At 41.4% G+C, this 20,419-nt stretch overlaps 1 protein-coding gene across 2 annotated transcripts in view; it reads right to left on the reverse strand.

The window, feature by feature from the left end:
• Positions 1–2,755: 2,755 nt before the first annotated feature.
• dachb (dachshund b) overlaps positions 2,756–20,419 on the reverse strand; it is a 118,643-nt gene continuing 100,979 nt past the window's right edge. For both annotated transcript variants that reach the window (XM_085394436.1, XM_085394426.1), the window contains 5 exons: positions 18,699–18,799; positions 17,737–17,884; positions 17,407–17,583; positions 16,748–16,813; positions 2,756–3,958 (listed from right to left, as the gene is read on the reverse strand). In XM_085394436.1, coding sequence (XP_085250562.1) covers positions 3,921–3,958; positions 16,748–16,813; positions 17,407–17,583; positions 17,737–17,884; positions 18,699–18,799 — 530 coding nt within the window. In that variant the 3' untranslated portion in view covers positions 2,756–3,920. The remainder of the gene's footprint in view (positions 3,959–16,747; positions 16,814–17,406; positions 17,584–17,736; positions 17,885–18,698; positions 18,800–20,419) is intronic.

Below are 20,419 nucleotides of genomic sequence, written 5' to 3' on the forward strand. Positions count from 1 at the left end.
AGGTGGAAGGAGTAGTAGTAGGAGGAGGAGTAATGGTCCTCACAGGAAGTGATTTCTTTGTCATTTATCCCTTTGTTGGTCCCTAGTGGACATTCCGGTTTCCAGTTGCCTAAGTGCCAATCTATATTTACCACCCTGTAACATGTCAATCAATGTTATCCTTCACTGTCATTGGTATTCATGTCAGTCGTTCACTTAAAAGTTGATAAAAGGTTAACTCAAAACCTGCCCACCTCGCGTTGCCCGTGGTTATTATGTCTGTCATCGCTCTTAGAATGTCTTTGACGTTCTATGGTCTCTGCTCGTCTGGCTTCAAATCTGTGTGGATGCCCAGAACAGTGGGTGTTTTAGATGGTAAAGAGAAGGCCACAAGGCAAAGAGTCATAGCATAACTAACCAACACCTCAGTCGTGTGACCCCAGAAGCAGATCGGATGAGAGACGCTCAGACATCTGAAGACCAAAGCCAGCCTGTTCTCATGGCAAAACATGAAATGCTAATGAAACAGTAACCTATTTGCTCGTGAGCAAAACTCTTCCTGTTAGTCCTGACAATCTGCAGCACATAGTATGGTCTGGAGGCTTTTAAGAGGCAAAGCAGCACCATAGCAATAACAATAACCATGCTTGGTTTGTGGAAACTCTTGTATTTTCACCACTGACAAACAAACAAATGGTTCACACCTGCATTCTTTTTAATGGTGAGCAGGGGGTGATGGCTGTGGATGCATAAAGACTTCTTGTCCTGTAGAAGTCTATGGAAAAAAATAGCCCACTGCCCTACAGCTATAAACACAGAATCTCCATAAAAAATTAAGTCCATTTTTAAAATTTTGATTATCTTAAATTTGAGGAGGACTATTCAGGGTGTGCTCGCTGGCTGAGGACTTGTAATTAACAAGATGTAAATTACAACTTGTTAATTACACGTTAATTAACTTGTTAGTGAAACTTCATGTCCTATGTCTGACTTTAATACCATCTGTGATGATTTTTTTCCAAAATCTAACAAAGTATCATCATCAGTGGTGTGAAATCATCAGTGACACAAACAAACGGAAAGATTCAAGACAGACCCAAACAGGCAACCTTCAAAGATTTCTTCATTTTCAAATGGGCTAAAGCTGACGTAAACAGTGAGTGAGTGTAAAAATACTCCTCTGAAAAGGCCGGGTGTGCTTGATTTATAACAAGATAAAATGTTGTGGTGAAAATGAATACAAAAAGCAAAAAGTTGGATCATAATGATCAAATCTGTAATCAAGAATTGTATCTGTCGTTGGGCATTTCTGGCTCAACTCTTTCTCTCTCCTTGTCTTCAGACATTCACTTTTAATTATAAAACAAAGCTTAGAAAGTTTCTCAACTTAATTTTGGTGAGTAAAATGGTATTATATCAGTCTGTTACACTGTTCAACTACTGGAACTTCTTCTTGTCTAAAAAAAACTAACCTTGCTAAAAAACTGCGACTGAAGCTTCAAAGAAAACATTGTGTGAGGTGTGTAGCTATCTACATGATTTATCCACACTCTAGGACAGAGTTCATTTTCTCAAGGGCCTACATTAGAAACATGGTGCGGCCCTCCACAATAGTCCCATGTGGACTGTTGTGGAGGGCCGCACAAACAACATAAGGAGATCAAATTAATATTAAGTAGAATTTAGTTGAGCTTACTAGTGCGGCCCAGTTTCTCATGTGCGCCCTCATGGGAAAATTAATTACTCACCTCTGTCCTGGAGTGCATAATAATGACCTACACAGCCGTTGTGACCTCACCCACTATTTTCTCCATGGGTGCCTAGGATGAAATCGTAATTGTTTTCATCTGAATTTAACTCCTAGTAATCAGACATGCTTGACGCAATGCCTTGCTGTTCGTTCATTACATCCAATTTAAAAATACTCAAGCCACCAGAAATACACTGAGCACAATTGCTTTGCGTAGTTTTTTCCCCCATGTCTGTAAAAAACATAGTGATAGAGCATTAAATTCTGTAAACACAAGGATAACTCGATACAAGAAAGTGTGGTGTCACAGTTCGTAGGACTTTACGGTTCAAAACTCTGCAGAGTGTTTAAATCGTATTAGCTTATGATGCCGTTCACATAAAGTCAGCAACGTACATGAACTCATGATGTAAAACACCAGGAGACAGCAGTCATTATAATACTGTATATTTGCAGTCAGCTCAAACCCAGAGAACAGTGACAGACTGAGAGATCATCAGGAGAAAAACATAATAAAACAAAAATCAAGAAAACGCTGAATGTCATTTCTATCTACACTTAATATCCCTTTAAGCCCACCCACCCTGGCCCAGCCCTCCCTCGTTCCTCCCGTACACTTTTCAAATAGTAATTCAACAAATAAACAAAACACGCAGTGGAATAAACAAAACTTCAACACAGTCTGCACTCTTAGTAGGTCAGAAAATCAGGAAGTGAACGCTTTCTGGTGTTTGATGTTGCAGGAGAGCGTCTTCACCTGCGGTACGTTTGATCACTGAAAAGTTCTCAAATCCAACAGAAAAGGAGCAAAACTGAATGAGTTATAGAAAGTTCATAAACCTTTTTTTTTCAGGGCAGTTAAAAATAATAATAATAACAACAACAATAATAATAAAATAAACTCCCCATCTTTAGTTTGACAAACAACAGAAACTGTACTAACACTTCCTGGTAACAGGAACGGGCATCAAAATGTGAAAAGGTCAAATGTAGAGGAAGAGAATTCGACATACTTTTAGGATAGTATGTGTCTAAAAATCACTCCATTGCAATAAAAAAACAGTTTTTGTTTTTTTGCATTTTTTTTTTTTTTGCATTTTTTTTTTTTTTTTAACTCTTGCATTGTTTCATAAACTGATTCCATAGGTTGTTTTAAGGGTGATAGAAAATACTTCATACATCGAAAAGCTGCATCCAACATTTTCAGAGTAATGTCTCCTTTACAGAGAGAGGGAGAGAGAAGACGTCGAAGAGGTAGACGGGAAAAAAACAAGTATGAAAGAGAGGAATTGGGCAGTGGGAATATACAGAAGGATGGGAGGGGTTTAATAAAAAGGATTTAAAAAAAATAAGAGGTAGAAATGAAATGAAGAGGTGGTGGGGAGTTCATAAGAGGGGGAAGAAAAGGGAGAGTTCAAGTTAAGGAGTGTATGGAGGTTAAAATAAGCCAAACAACAACACAAAAGTTTTCCCATGCATTCTTTTCAGTCCCTGTACGGAAAATAAAAATTAATGAAACACAAGACAGAAATAGCCTCCCAAGTTGTTTTCCTCTTTTCATCTTCAGTTTGTTCCTTCCTGATATTTTATACATGCCTCCCTTTTATTCATTTATTTATTTATTTGTGTGTTTTTTGTTTCTCTTGTCCAGCGACACACTTAGAGAGTGAGAGTTGAAACTTTTTAGCTCCTGCAAATCATCAACAGCCTTGGAATTTTTTCTTTTAACTGATTTTTCTAAATTATGTCCAACCATGTTGATTCTCATCTGTCCGAATTTGAGAGTATGTTGACGTCATCCAGCCCAGTCACATCTTGCTGCCTCTTTTTTTTTTTTTTTTTTTTTCAAATCCTTGGGAATGACTTTCAGTTTTCAGTTTCGGAAACAAATGAGGAACAAGTTCTGCTGCAAGGACAGATAAAGAGGAATGAATGGAGTGAAGTTTGTCTAAAAAGAAGAAGAAGCAGGAGAAAGAGAAGGTAGAGAGACAGGCCCCAAAGTACGTCCAGATAGGGAGTTTGTCTCTTAGTAGTCCCATTTTTATCATAGCAACGTCAAAAAAAGGTCGCTCTGCAGCAAAGATAGAGTCCCGCCTGGGGAGGTCATATCTGTGGTGATCCAGGCTGCCGTGGAAGTGGGCTGGTGGAGTTCTTCTGTGCAGGGCCGGGATTCTGGAGGCGGAGTCTCCCTCTAGAACATCATGGGAGTCTTCAGAAACGGCCGCGATTCTAGGCAAAAACATAAACATGTCATTTAAAAAAGAAAAAGAAAAAAAAGGTAGCACATGCAGCTAGCATAGCACTCAAAGATTCCTGAATCAACAATTATTAGAATTCATGGGTGCAATGGACTGGCGACCTGCCCAGGGTGTAACCCATGTGTCGTCCTTTGACTGCTGGGAAAGTCTCCAGGCCTGCCACAACCAAAATGTTTGGGAAAATGCTAGAACAGCAAATATCTTGGTAAAAGTATAAAACTGAGTGTGTGTGTGTGTGTTGGGGGGGGGGGGGGATCCTTTGGCACAAAGTCAGAAAACTCTCAGCTTCCATCATATTTGACTAGTGATTCCAGCAATCCCTATATCCCAGTGATAATAAATTTAGATACTACCTTAAAATAACTGAAGAACTTGTTTCTTTGGTAAAACATTGATAAAGTTATGGAAGTGATTGTATCAAACTAGGCAACTATTTTATTTTTTTTAATTATTTTCATTATCTATTTGTATCTTGTAACCCAGCCACAAGCCAGTGATGGTGCTGATCCCAAACCCAGATAAAAGGGGAAGGCTGCATCACAAAGGGGATCTGGCATAAAACGTATGCAAAACCAAACATGCAGATCATAAAGAAGAAGATCTATGTGCATCTTGTGTCTGTCTCCTTAGTAATGTTTCAGTCCTAGGTCAGCAGACTGCAAAAAGCCCAGGTTATACATTTAGATGGTAGAACAATAATTTGTTTGCCAGACCTTTAAAATGACATTAATGGAATAATTTAATGAGGAAAAAAACAGCTTCACACACAACTGGCAAAATATTAACCCCTTAACATCTACCAGGCTAAACACTTAGGGATAACGTTGGAGATAAGTTGCTCTTTAAGGTCAAAGTTATTTTCCAAAACTTGTTTTGGAAAATAACGAGTTCTTCTTCTTGACTAGAGTTCTTCTGCGATGAAATTTCCATTTAAGTCTGCCAAATGGGGGAAAAAATCCTTATAAAGGGGTAGATGTGAAGCTAAGGCCGCTGTTACACAGGCCTAGGGACCAGTCTGTGACCTCCTGGAAACCACCAGTCATTGGGGGGAAATGTGTATCCCCTGACACCAACCACCCACGTGAATGAAAGTTTCGATTTTTTTTGTTCACCAGTTGCTGAAGTCTGTGAGGATTCTTGGCTGTTATGGCATCACTTAGGGGTCTGTGTGACTTGGACGTAACCCATTTCCTAACTCTAAATGCATTGCTACAGAGCAGATGAATGCTAAAAGGTTAGCCAGTTTTAAATTGTAATGATGTTTTTTTACCTTCTTAATGCAATACCTTGAGCTAGTTTGTCTGACCGCCAAATGTGCCAATGGAGTGATTTTACATACTGCAAATCCGCCCGTCCAGCTACTGCAAAACTGCTCAAGGAGCTGAACATTCTTTACTGAGCAACAGGTAAGCTGTACAGTGTGTATATGATGCACTATGATCATGGTTCAAACATGGTTCTAGTAGATGCACCCATGGTATCAGCTTAAAAATCTTTCTCGAGTCATCATTTTCACAAGATTTTGAGAAAACTTGAGCTTGACTTTAACTCAAGGTCAATGAGGTTTGAACTCTTCTGTGATTTTCAGTAGATGCATCTATGCTATTAATTTGAAAATCCTCATTCTTGAGTTAGTGTGTTCACAATCTTGGTGATGCCAGCAGGGTGATGACAATAACAAAGACTGAACACTATAATTAACTAAAGGGAGGAGAGGCTAAGAACTGCTGACAATAAAGCTGGGAATCAACCTCAGTATGTAAATCATCAGCAGGTAAAAATGGGGAGCTGGTATGGCCAAAAACTTGTTTTTGTTGTTTTTATTTCCAGATTGAGAAATTGGCTAATATTAAGCTTGGGAACGACTGCACTAACCTAAAACAGAAATCCAGAAGGTGGTGACACATTATCCCTGCTTCTTTCCTTCCTCCGCTGTCATATTTATACTCCCTGAAGGCTAACTCAGTAAACATTTTCCTCCAAAAATTGGCCATATGAATTAAAATTTCCACTTGTAGCAACTAAAATTGAGCTAAAGTGTCTTTAAGCGCATTAAAAATGCAGAGTTTAAAGTCTAATGAGACGTTTGCACAGGAACTTCACCCTTTCTTTATGATCATTAAAGCAGGAAGTATTTTTTCTTCACTTGTTCTCCCTTTATGCCGTTTACGACAGAAATCTCGTCTCTCCAATTTTGCCAGGGTCGACTGACTCTCCCTCCTCTCTTTTTTCTCTCCCTCTCATTTCACCTCCGTCGTTCTCCTTCCGCTCCCCGTAGTGCTGTTGCTGCACCCACCCACACAGGAGCACGTGCGCACACTAAAACCCCGAACACACGCATGCATACAACAGGAACACACACACGTGTGCAAACCTTCCTCTCCCTGCGGTGTCATTGTTTTCTGCGAACGTTGCAAAGTGTTTACATTTCTGCATAACAGCAACCATAAACCTGCCCTCCCTCCTCTTTCCACCCTGCACTTCTCTTTCTCCTGCCCTCTACTACCTTACTACTTTTTTTAAGCTCTTAGTCATCTTCCTGCCCTCTTGTTTTGTCCTCTGCTCATGATTCTTTGTTATTTGGATATGAAACAGACCCATGGTCTCTGTGTTGGACTTAAAAAAAAGAAACTTTCTTAAATTTTCTCTTTCATCTCGCGCTCGCCCCTCGTTTCCTCCTTCATATTCCCTGCCTTCCCTCCTTTTCATCCCTCTCATCTCCTGCCCTTCCCTATTTTTATCACTCCACAATCCACTCAAACCCCCTCCTCTCCTCCTCTTTCATCCCTCTATTCTACATGCATCCCCTCCTCCTCCTCACCTCCCCTCTGCTCCCTCCTGTCCTCTATCTGTTACTCTCATATTATTTTTATCCCGCCCCATTCTTCTCTCTGTCCTCTCCTGTCCTTCTTTTTCTCCTTTAGGCAGCAGGTTTGGCCCGGTGCTTAAAAATTGTCCTGCAACTTAAAGAGTGGAGAGCCGCGCTGATCCCCTCCGACAGTGCTGTCCTTAAAACTCGAACCTGTAACTTCTTCCAGTTAAAATATCAAAAACTTTCACATCAGCTTGCTTTTCTACAGGGAGTGCAGAATTATTAGGCAAGTTGTATTTTTGAGGAATAATTTTATTATTGAACAACAACCATGTTCTCAATGAACCCAAAAAACTCATTAATATCAAAGCTGAATGTTTTTGGAAGTAGTTTTTAGTTTGTTTTTAGTTTTAGCTATTTTAGGGGGATATCTGTGTGTGCAGGTGACTATTACTGTGCATAATTATTAGGCAACTTAACAAAAAACAAATATATACCCATTTCAATTATTTATTCTTACCAGTGACACCAATATAACATCTCCACATTCACAAATATACATTTCTGACATTCAAAAACAAAAGAAAAACAAATCAGCGACCAATATAGCCACCTTTCTTTGCAAGGACACTCAAAAGCCTGCCATCCATGGATTCTGCCAGTGTTTTGATCTGTTCACCATCAACATTGTGTGCAGCAGCAACCACAGCCTCCCAGACACTGTTCAGAGAGGTGTACTGTTTTCCCTCCTTGTAAATCTCACATTTGATGATGGACCACAGGTTCTCAATGGGGTTCAGATCAGGTGAACAAGGAGGCCATGTCATTAGTTTTTCTTCTTTTATACCCTTTCTTGCCAGCCACGCTGTGGAGTACTTGGACGCGTGTGATGGAGCATTGTCCTGCATGAAAATCATGTTTTTCTTGAAGGATGCAGACTTCTTCTTGTACCACTGCTTGAAGAAGGTGTCTTCCAGAAACTGGCAGTAGGACTGGGAGTTGAGCTTGACACCATCCTCAACCCGAAAAGGCCCCACAAGCTCATCTTTGATGATACCAGCCCAAACCAGTACTCCACCTCCACCTTGCTGGCGTCTGAGTCGGACTGGAGCTCTCTGGCCTTTACCAATCCAGCCACGGGCCCATCCATCTGGCCCATCAAGACTCACTCTCATTTCATCAGTCCATAAAACCTTAGAAAAACCAGTCTTGAGATATTTCTTGGCCCAGTCTTGACGTTTCAGCTTGTGTGTCTTGTTCAGTGGTGGTCGTCTTTCAGCCTTTCTTACCTTGGCCATGTCTCTGAGTATTGCACACCTTGTGCTTTTGGGCACTCCAGTGATGTTGCAGCTCTGAAATATGGCCAAACTGGTGGCAAGTGGCATCTTGGCAGCTGCACGCTTGACTTTTCTCAGTTCATGGGCAGTAATTTGGCGCCTTGGTTTTTCCACACGCTTCTTGCGACCCTGTTGACTATTTTGAATGAAACGCTTGATTGTTCGATGATCACGCTTCAGAAGCTTTGCAATTTTGAGACTGCTGCATCCCTCTGCAAGATATCTCACTATTTTTGACTTTTCTGAGCATGTCAAGTCCTTCTTTTGACCCATTTTGCCAAAGGAAAGGACGTTGCCTAATAATTATGCACACCTGATATAGGGTGTTGATGTCATTAGACCACACCCCTTCTCATTACAGAGATGCACATCACCTAATATGCTTAATTGGTAGTAGGCTTTCGAGCCTATACAGCTTGGAGTAAGACAACATGCATGAAGAGGATGATGTGGACAAAATACTCATTTGCCTAATAATTCTGCACTCCCTGTATGGCTGCGCTCATTTTTCCACTGTCCACTGGAACTAATCTGTTTTATTTTTGACCTGTTATTTATTCTTTGTTTGGTGGAAATTTTGAAAATGTCAATTCCAGGCTCCCACAGTTCCAGGAAATCTGTATTAATGTCTTTTTTTGTGCATCTTGCGGTCCAAAAGACATAGAACAGACAAAGCAGCAGAGCCTCACGTTTGAGCAGCTGCACCCAGAGCGTAATTTGAGATTTTGCCTGAATATTGAACTTATGTGTAAAGATTCTGCATAAGGAAGTGCAAAATTATTGGCCCCGCAGCCGAATTCATCCCAAACGAGCCCGGATTCGCCTGCATTTGTGGCCCACAAGGGCAAAAGCAGGCATTTGTTTTTTATGTACGGTATCATTGAAGTAAAGGTCTTTTTTGAAAGTATAACAGTGTTTGGTAAATTTGATGTCCATCCATTCATACTGTACATCCATCCAGTTTCTGACACTTATCTGGGTCTGGGTCCAGAACAAGCCCAGACCACACTCACCCAAGCCACCTTCTCCTGCTCATGTGGGGAAACACACGAGCATCTCTGCACCAGCTGAGAAACAGGTCTACCCCGGGGCCTCCTCCCAGTAGGACATTCCTGAAACACTACTTTATGTTTTGGTCACACACACACACACCCAACTGACAACTACCCTAAAATGTGTATTCTTGGAGGTTGCTGGTAGTCACTATATGAAATTGGTTGCAAAGAAGTAAACTGTGTTGCACAACCTCTTTGTGATTGCCTTTGGCTTCAAACTAAAAGTTGTGCGTTATTCGATGCAACAGTCTCCATTCTATTACCCATTTTTCCCAGTTTTGCAGACGTGATCTATCGAAGCGACAATCTGATTCCAACCAAAGCAATCTTAAGGAGACTTTTGGTAAGCACTCCCTTGGTGACCGATTTTATCTATCAACACTCAGCAAATGCCAACATCCTCAGAGGTTGTCAGGGGGTTGCCAACCAGTCTCTAGGCCTGCGTGACTGAGACCTTAGGTAGCACTTTACTCACTGTTCATTTGTTTAGATTACAGACCACTTAAGAATGTAAATAATGTAAGAGTATATACATTCACAATAGCAAATGTAAGTTCAAAGTAATACGTGATGTATTACTGTTTGACTGAACTGTGTGTGTCTAGGAAGAGCACAAGAGGCCCACAGTCAGGAAAATCAGTCCATGTTCCAGGGATATTTGTGGGTCAAATTATACTACATTGTGGACATGGAGTTGGAGACCCAACGGCCAGGCACTACGACTACTTTGAAGTCCACGGCACAGGTCTCAGTTTGCGGAGTCACGAAAAAACAGTTAGGACGTCCGCACAGACCCTCAAGCTCATTGTCTGATGATCAAATTTACATTTAGTTATTATTAATAAAATTAACGCAGCTTAAGTCTTTCCCCCATAAAGTATAAAATGTGTATTTAATGCCACATGATGATCCTCCCTGTACCCTTAATGACAAGTTGCGACACCTTGCTATATTTAAATAAAGGCCTACATTGTGTGTCCCTGAGCATAAATCTATAGATGCAGTTTTTGGTCCATAATTCATAAAGACATATGTATGGATTAAATTTAACCTTTAATTTAAATGGACTCTCTTCCTCACAGTCTTGGTACTTTTCTTTTGGTGGAAGGCCAGAAATTCTTCAAGTAAAGAATCCTCCAAAGTGCAGTCAACACAGCTGTAGCATGTGGATGAGCATCCACAGAAGAAAGCAAACCGCCAAACTTTTATTGATATTCTGATAATATGCAAACATTTTAAAACATCAATATTACAGTATGTTGTTGCAACACTGTGTGTATGTATTTTGAGTTTTAGACTGTTGGGTGGAACCAAATGAAACCTTAGGCCAACACAACATGCTGGGCAAAAATGCTTTCCAATATTTTCCTCGAGGAAAGAAAAAACAAATAATCAACAAAAATACATCTGTAATAAAAGTAATTGTTACTTGAAGCCCTTAATGAATTGTCTAGTACTTAATCATTCTTACAAAATAGCACCAAATGTGTCCATCGCATTTTTCCCAAAGCTCAAATCAACAAATCACTTGTTTTGTTCACGAAACGCCCAAATATTCAGTTCAGTGTCAAAGAAGACAAAAGAAAACCAGGAAGCTGTGAATTACTGGCTGTTTCTGCTCCAAACATTCATTTACAGACTAAGAATAACTCGCTTTTTAGCACTCGTTTTTCCTTTTTCTTCTCTGATGTTTTATTACTGATTTCTTTTCTTCAAATTATTATCTGCTAAAATAAAATAAATAACAAAACATGAAGTCGCTGAGTCTTTGTGAGTCTGAGTCTTGCCTTTTTGTAACTGCTTCGGTACACTTCCCTCTCACCTATATCTGTCACTATAAAATACGCCTCCAGCCCACGTGCACGTGTGTGTGTGTGTTTGCTGTCGTAGTTAAAAATGACGCTGACCTGCCTTGTTAAAAGTCTATCAGCAGGGTGGAGAAAATGTCACCAGGTCTCGGAACAAGGTCACATTTTTCAACTCCGTCCCAAGGAACCTGCTTAGTCTTCCACCTTCTCCACTCCTCCTCCTCCTCCTGCTGCCCTCCTTTCCCACCTCTTCCTCTACTGCACCCCACTTTTCCTCCCTGGTTTGTTCATCTTTTTTAATCCTCACTGTTTCATTTCTTCTCTAACCCTTCCTCTGCTCCCCCTTCACGTGTCTGGGACTCCATATAAAAACGATGTCCATATACGCACGGACACCCTCTCATCCTGCTCTTTCCACCTAACATCTGGTATCCTTTGATTTTTCCCTCTTCTTTTTCCATACATTTACTCTTATCCTGTCTTCCTTTGCTTTCTTCCCCTCGCTCCATCAACCTTTTCTCCCTGCTTCATTTTACTGCCTTTAACTCATCATCCTCTTCCTTTTCTTCTTACCTTTCCCTATCCTTTCTTTTCATTCATTCTGACATCATTTTCCTCTTCTCTTTCTCCATCTCAGTCAAACCTTTCTCCTTTTTCTCCATCCTCCATCTTATTTGTCCCTTCTCTTGTTTGTTTTCACTCCACACCCCTTTTCCCTATCAAATCCTTCCCTTTTTGCATCTCTCTTTTTCCCAAATCTCCCTTTCTCTCCCATTTCTCTTCCTACTTTTGACCATGTTTCTTTTCTATATTCCTTCAGTTTTCCCCTTTCCCCATCTCAATCATTTAACTTCCTCCTTCAGAGCCTCCCACCCCACAACCTCTAAATCTTCTCCACTTTCTTCGCCCTCTCCCCCTTTCTAACTTCCTTTTCTCTGTCTTAATTTCCCTCAATTCGTTTTTTTTTTTTTACATGGCCAATTAGCCTGGTCAGCTTTTAACAACCAAATGAAACGGATCTCACTTCCTTTCTTTTTAACCCTCTCTCGCTTTCCCTCCCTTGCTTATCGTTTTTCCCTCCCTTCGTTCTCTCTCTTTTTGATTGTAATGCGATGTCTTTCTTTGTATTCAGCACTTTTCTTCCTCACTCGTTAATTAAGAGTGTGGAAGGTGAGAGAGGCAGGGGAGAGGTGTGTGTGTGTTTGTGTGTAAGTAAACCACCATAGGTGCAAAATGCTTTTATGGCAGGAGGGATGAGTGTGTATTTGTCTATGTGTGTGTGTGCAAAGGGGTCCTACTGGGCCAATCAACATTAATGAAATCAGGTGGGTCTGTGTGTGTGTGTGTGTGTGTGTGTGTGTGTGTGTGTGTGTGTGTGTGTGTGTGTGTGTGTTTGTCGGAGTGCTTGGCTTGCAGAAGAGAGGGGATCTAAAAGGGGTCTAAAGAGGAGTGAGAGCTAATTAGAGTTCCCTGTCTCACAAGAGTGTGGATCAAACACACACAGAAATGCACAACTACAGGTACAGAGCACACACACACACACACACACGGTGTGCGCCTGTAGATATTCATTTATACACACGCAGAGTTTCAAGTGAAGGTTTTCAATGTCAGGGAGGACTGAGCACAGCTGGTGGAAAGAGGACAACACATGCATACTAACACAGACGCACACACCGGCGCTGTACTTGTGAGGACCCTCATTGGCATAATGCACTTCCAAACCAATAACTCGGACTTGGACCTTTCCTCCACTTCAGCTCAACTTTTCAACCTCCTCCACCTGAAAACAGTCAGACTCCAGCGCCGCTTCCTTCAGGTTATGTTCATCTGCGGCCGAAGGTTAAAGTGGGCCGGACCCATCCGCAGAGGTGCACCTTTGATTAATAAGTAAATAAGTCTGTTTGGCAGTTTCATAAATAATAAAGTAAAGCAAGTTCATTTTTCATGTGCTACAGCCTGCCGTTCTTTCCACCCGAGGCCACGGAGATGCTCAACAAATCAGAAACTAATGTCACCCCACAGTCCCACCCCGCAACCAACACACGTCCTTTTAACAGTCGGCACTCGTTTTATCCATTTTCATCTGTGTGTGCCAAAGATATCACCGATTTACTATCGCCTCTTTAATCCCAACAGTAGCCATGCTCTTATTTTGAAAGAGCCTAGACTTAACAACCTAGCTCCAGGCCTTCCTGTCTTGTGTTTTTCCTTAAGGTCATCTGATCAGGTCGCCGTTATAGTCTCTCATCCTGGACCACAGCTGGAGATGGTGGTGGTACTTATTCTGCTTTGCAGCTTTAGTGAGCGACACTCAGGAGCACCATCAGTCCAAGAAGGTGGACTTTGTGGAGGTGGTGGTACTATGTATTTTTCTTTAAATTTTGGGTGTGGCTGCTCGCATGTCTTACCGCCACCACCTCAGCGTCAACGGCTGTTACACACCAAGCGCATTGTGAAAAAAACAAGAATATTAAATTCTGAACTTTTCGGATCCGAAGTTGTTCAAAAGTGTTAGTTTTTGTTAAAAATTCATCATCAAAAATGCACACAAACAAAAAAATGAAATCGACATCAAGCATTAATGAGATGGTCCTGATGGTTCTAGACAAGAAAATTAAGAAATTGAGATTCTGGGTTCATCCAGTTCCCAGGAGAAGGCAGCAGCAGGGAGAATCTGATGGCTTGATCCAGCAGTTGAAGCTTTCGTACATATTTCAGGATGTCAGTGGAGCACTTTGAGCTCAGAGTTGGGATCACATTTCAGGAGGCAGAGAGCGATTTGAGCGGTATAATCAGTACTGTTGCATGTTTTGAGCTACGAGCACACCTGTTGCCTAATGCAGTGGTCTGATTGGCCATATCTGTTTATTCTGAATTTGTCCGGTGACATCACGTGGTTCGTGTGATTAACAGGTGAGTCTAAAACATTTTTAGCTTGCCTAATTGTTATGCGCCTGATGTGCAGAGGCCTTAATTCAATGGGAAAAAAATCTAATCTACTCAACAAACATCACCAAACAAATGTGTGTCCATCTGTTCTGCTACACAGCGGCACTGTAGCTGTATTTACAGAGAGTTTACAACATTACTGGATGTAAACTTTACTTTTAAAGATGGAGAGAGCTGCCAGAAGGACAGGGCAGCAGAGGATGTCCTGGTGCTTTTAAGGATAAAGTCTGCTCATCAACTTAATCTAACAAAGTGGAAGAAATTTAAAGCCCACACGAGTATTGCCATTTATTTACGAGTTACATTAATCAGACAGGCTATATAATGTGTTGTTAAAGTTCCATTTTGGCTCTTTTACATGGCATTTGCTTATTCATTTTAAGCCGGAAAGCAGCCATGAAACTACGACAGTCCAGTGACAGTATGACAGTTATGGAAGCTTGTTTCTTGTTTGCATAGATAAGCTGAAAATTTAGGTTATTATCTCAAAATTTAGAGTGAGGAAGTTAAAACTTTGAGATAATAACCTGAAATTTTGACTTGTGGATGGGTAATTACAGTGGTGCAAACAAGCTTTCCCACCATACAACACAGAACGGAGCTGGCTAAATCCACAAAGTGTAGTAACCCCCAGAGCGGCAGCAGTAGCACTGGTCAGAAAACAGGCATGTGACTTTTTCCTAAACTGCCAAATCCCACTTTAACCTTCTATTTGACTAAACTGTCGTCTCACTTTCAGGCAGCTTGAACTGAAGTTGTCAGGAGGAGTGCAGAGCTTGCGACTCTCTCATTTGAGCCCAGGCTGGAGTTAAACGCAGGTCACGAAATCAGTTTTGCTCGGGTTAGACACGACTGTGGTTTTAGTGAAATATAAATAAACTCACTCTGGAATTTGTCTTTAAACCAGACTTGGATCTTTTCTTTAACCAAGTGCTGCTGGCATCTAAAAATAACTCGCCATATGTTTAGTCTCTGCAAGTCTCAAAATATGCTGATTAACCTTACTACAGTCCTTTTAAAATGTGTTTGCTGTGAGTAATAACAAAGAATTTTCTAAATGACTAAGCTTTTAAGAAAGTCTGCACTCTATTAAAATGTCTTCCACTGAACAGCTCACTACTTTTGAAGAAATGCAAACTCGAATAAATGCAAGTTTTGACTTAAAGATTGATCTTTCTCTTTGCTTCACTTTGCAAAATCTTTGTTAAATAATGTCCTTTGTCTTTGAAAATTGAAACAATTTCCAAAAGATCGTCAAGGATGTTTCTAATGTTGTTGCTCTCTTTCCTCTTACTTTCTGTATTTACCCCGCCTCCCCGAGTAAGCTCTTTGTGATGGTGGGGAGAAAGAAGTCCCCAATGACAGGAAGAGCCATGTGGAAGAACCGGGCCCAGCCAGAAGCTACCTTCTGCTATGACAGGCTTTTTAATAAGCATGTCCCTATTTTCTTAATTGTTCAACCTTTAGTTTGATTTTAAAATAATCCATAAATATTGTTTATCTTGTTCTAAAACTTTATACATTTCTTAAAAACCTTAAACTGATCCAGACAAAGATGGAAGTACAAGAAGATGTGCACACAAATACACTTAGTACACTCACCAGCTACTTTGTCAGGTACACCCAGAGCCCGTAAGTAAGTCAGAGTTGTGTCAGCTGGGGTTCAGAATTCAGGGTTGTCACGTGGGTCATGCAGAAGGCAGTTGAAACATTGCATATGAAACCTCTGTGCTATTATATCTTTATCGCGCACCTAGCATCTTTTGATAACTTTCAGAACTACTGCAAGGCTTCAGGATCTGCCATTGCTGTAAAAAAAAACAAAAAAAAAACTCCACTGGAATGAACGGAGATGACGTAACTCTTCCATTTAATGGCTCTGGATACACCTGGTCAGTTGCTTGCTAATGCAGAACTCTAATCAGCCAATCGCATACCAGGTATGCAGACATAGTCAAGATGACCTGCTGAAAGCCTGCAAGTTCTCAGCCATTAAGGTCAGGGTAGGCTTTAGAACTTTGAAATAACGTTAAGGTGAAGAAGTTTTTAAACGGAGTGGGAGATTCACATCGTGGCTGACAAATCTGCAGCAGCTGTGTGATGCTGTCGTGTCAATGGACCAAAATCTCTGAGGAATGTTTCCAGAACCTTGTCAAATGTGCGCCATGAAGAATGAAGGCAGTTCTGAAGGTACAAGGAGCTCCAGCCTGCTAGTAGAAGTGGCTGGCAAGTATAATTTTCAGTGTTTGTTGCTCAGTTGGTTTCCCAACAGTGTTTATGCAGAGTAACGGGCCAATAACCAAACAAGTAGCCTTGATACAAAGTCGCTTTTGCCAAGTAGCTCAGTCACTCTGTTCTTCTTGTTGTTGGTATCTCAATGACATGTTCTTTTAGTCTTTTTATAGAAAAACGTGTTTCTACAGGACAGTTAAACAAAAAGCAGGATTAGTTCCCATGAATATTATTTACTGTCAAATCTAAGACACGCTGGAATTCCAGCACGGAGAGCTTAAAGCCCTGCGTACTGACACACAGCCGTCACACACTTAAACATGAGCTCTGTGAAATATTTACATTCGTCGTCACATGCGTGTCTGTTGAGGTGCACATCAAAGGGAGGCCACTGCGCCTGCTTAACGTCTCCACTGATCTCAAATGGGCCCCAACACACACATGTGCCTGCCATGTGTGTGTCTGTTAACGTATGGCACTTTGCGTCATGTTGTTTGCGCGTGTGTGTATCGGCGTGACTGTGTCTGAATGAGCACGCGCTTGTGTGTGTGTGTGTGTGGATACCTTGTACAGCGCCGTTGTCTTGCTGGTTCCCATTAACTTCAGGTTTGTCCTCGGCTACAGCAGCGTCTGGTTTGTAACACAAAGACAAGACAGAGTCTCAGTGGGTCGGCCAATAAAAAACAAACAGCACCTTGTAACTGCGTGCAGGTGAAAGACAAACCGGATCCACAGAGGGTCCAGCCCCAGACAGTGTTTTTTTTTTTTAACTTTTTTCTTCGTGAGAATCACATCGGTGGGCGTTGCTATGCTTCTTTTCTCCTTATTAATGATAAACAGGCATAGTCACTGCCATCGGCCTGCACAGGAGCACCAACCTGAAGCAAACGTGGAGCTGCTTCTACGAGACGTAGTGCTGCAAACTGCGCTGGCGTTGTTTTTCTGCAGCGGTGCCACGCAGACAGATTAACTGCACGTTTACTGCTGCTGGTGATTATTCCGAATTTTATGGAAGGACGACAGAAAAACAGCAGCAGCCTATAACTCTGCTTTTAAAGCTGCTTGTTAGGGTAAACAAGAGGCTGAAGGGGGGGGGGCAAATCATTCATCTAACAGGCAAACATTTAAGCAGTTTTAAACGCAGGCAGGTCGAGCTAAAGCGACAAAGGGAAGAATTTAAAAAGACGAAAGAAGAAGAAGTAGGAGGCGGCGAGAAAACAAACCGTTCTTTTTGTTGTTGTTGTTGTTGGCAGCGTGCAGCGGCTCAGGAGAAGGGGAGGACGAGGACGAGTGTTTCAGAGCGTCCTCCACTCTCTCCCTCCTCTTCGACTCGAACTCCAGCGCCTCCTGCAGCTTCCTCTTGGCCTTCTTCTCCTTCTTCAGCCGCTTCTGGATGGAGGCTGGAGGAAGAAGATAGCTCGTCTTGTATCTACCATGTAACTCACTGGCAAATTTCCATTCTTTCTAACGGCCCCTTTATGTTCTAACATTGCTTTTGAGGCTCATCTTCAAAGAACTTGTCAAATGCCCCCCCCTCCTCCTCCTCCTCTAACCTCTGCTCTGTAGTTCAGAGGTGAGCTGTCGTTCCAGACTCTCTCTCATCTCCCGTTCCCTGTAGAGCTCCATCTTCAGCTCCCTCTTCTCCGCCTGGATCTGTTTGTCCTGTGCCCGGGCATTCTCCACAGCCACCTTCAGCAGGCCCTGAGTGCACAGATTGGAGTTTATAACCTCTAACACTGTTCAGGACGTGCAGATGAGACAGAGACCTGCCGTGTCGTCAGTGTTTAAATTAGGAGTACTTAGAAAAAAAAGAAAAGAAATTAAATCCCAATTTGTATATATGAATTTTTCTTTTGTATAAGTTAAAGTGCATCTGCCAAATTATATTATTTTTACCGATTTTTAATTTTTTCAAGGACTTCTTTAGTGAAACAGAGAGATGAGGAGAGAAATGTCACGATTACAGACTGTGACCATACGTGTTTGTTTCCTTACTTTAGTTAGCTAATACACATGCTCATTACAAAAGCATCAGCTCTGTTACATCATGTTCAAGTGACTGTTTAACTCATTAACCCACTGTCTCTGCACATGTCCAAACTTTGTCTTCAAACCACTCAACCTGAGCTGTCCCTCATTTCTAATCGTGTCCACCTTGTCTTTTTAACAGCACCACCATCTACATCCTCTTCATCTTTCTCTCTCAGATCACTCCTCGTCACCCACTCTGTTCGTCACCTGTCTTTGTTGACCCCGGGTATTCAAACTCATCCACCCTCACTACCTCGTCTCCTTTCCACCTGCTTCCCTCTCATTCACACACACGTATTCTGTCTTGCTTCTCATTCCAAACATATGCAACCATAAGAATTATATGACCTAATGTAATATTGCTGTAGTGTTCTTTGCAGTAGCATTAAAAAAGTGCAATAAGTCCCTCGTACTCCTGGAGTCCATCTGCTGCCTTTTCCCAGCGGCTGTTAAAGCGACAGTGACAGTGAGAACAGCATCACACCTGTATGTTGGTGAGGAGGGTCTCCACTGACGACAGGCCGTCAGCGAACAGGAACGGAGCAGGAAACCCGGGCGGCAGGGTTTGTCCGAGCGGAGACTCCTCTGTGAGAAACAGTGAACAGAGCAGGCAACTTTAAATATTTTGGACCTGATGAAATGGTTTATCTGCCTGGTTCATTTAAGACGCTGTCTTAATTTGTGAGGACCCTGCTCCACAAATTCAAAAAAAGAAGAAAGGTTCCTTCGACAGTACTTGTCACAAAGTCAGAGTGAAGTTTATGAAATGTTTACTAAGGTATAAAAGGCAACGAAGCAGCGTCACAGAAATCAATTACACCAAACCCCCCCCCCCCCCCACACACACACACACACACACACACACACACACACACACACACACACACACACACACTCACACTCTGAGGTCGTTAGTATTCAGACAATCATGTGGGGTACTAATTGGCAAGGATTAAAGACATCCTTGATTTGTGTGTGTATGCGTGTGTGTTCATTGTGAGTGCGTCACAGTGTCTGCTCAGCCCTTAATGCCTAACACACTGACAACTGGGTTAACTCTGCTGTGAAATTAACGCTGATTAAGATGCACTCTAACACACACACACACACACACACACACACAAAATCTCCATCCCCTATCTGCCACTTCATCCACACATCCCTCGACTACCTTTCCCATCGTTCCCAGATCTTCCTTCATCATTTATTTCTCCACCTCAGCTCATCTCTTTTCTTCATCTTCATCTTTTCATGCTTCTTTTTTCCCTCTGTTACTCTTTTCCCCATTTCCTTAAATCCATGTCAGGTTATCCTTTCTATCGTTTCAACCCTTTTTGTCTTCCCTGCTCCTTTCCTTATTTCTCTGCAATTAGAATCATTTAGAAAAAAAAAAAAAAAAAAAAAAAAAGAAACTGACCATCTTCCAGTTGCAGGTCCAGTACTAACACACCTTTAGCTCTGTTTTTGGTCCCTACGAACATTTTTGTCACTTCTGAATGATCGACTCATAATTCTCTGCAAGTTTGCCACTATGAGCAAGCCCTTTTACACTAACTACAATATTTGTTATTTCTCATTTATAGCTGCTTTGAGCCTCAAAATGCTTCTTTTTCTGCTTTATCTCCTTATTATGTTTCCATCTTCACTGATTCATCACCTCCATTTTTTTTATTCCTCTGCTTTTCACTCAGACCCCTGCCACCCCTTTCATTATCAAACACTGAAAACGGCCAGGCTTTTCATATATTTACCCTGATTTCTTTCACTAAAATATGTTTGGCCAAAAAATAAATAATGAATAAATAAAGGGTAGAGACGGTGAAGAGGTGGAAGAGCAGAGAATGATTTAAGAAAAAAAGGTAGATTAAATAAGGAGAACAAACAAGGAGATAGTAAAGGAACAAAAACAGGAGCTGGAGGAAATGTTCATCAGTGTTAGACATATTTGAGCTTTTATTTTGAAAAATCAATAGATGGTGAAAGAGATTCATTGTTGGCTGGCTACAATTTGAAGTTCATACCATCCATACTACAGCTCATACTACTAAAGAAAGAATAAAAAACACTATGAATGAAATTTCATGTCAACTTCCAAGTTTCCATTTAAAGAAAAGACACAATAAAAATACAACCAAGGATTTGAAGCGCTGTCAGGTCATTTTTGATAACAAGTTTGGTTTATTATGTTGCTCTGCTACAGTAATT

The sequence above is a fragment of the Rhamphochromis longiceps genome, linkage group LG3 (genome assembly GCF_057381845.1).
Source record: "Rhamphochromis longiceps isolate RC_006_pf linkage group LG3, R_longiceps_female_GT1.1, whole genome shotgun sequence".
In the NCBI taxonomy this organism is placed as follows: Eukaryota; Metazoa; Chordata; class Actinopteri; order Cichliformes; family Cichlidae; genus Rhamphochromis; species Rhamphochromis longiceps.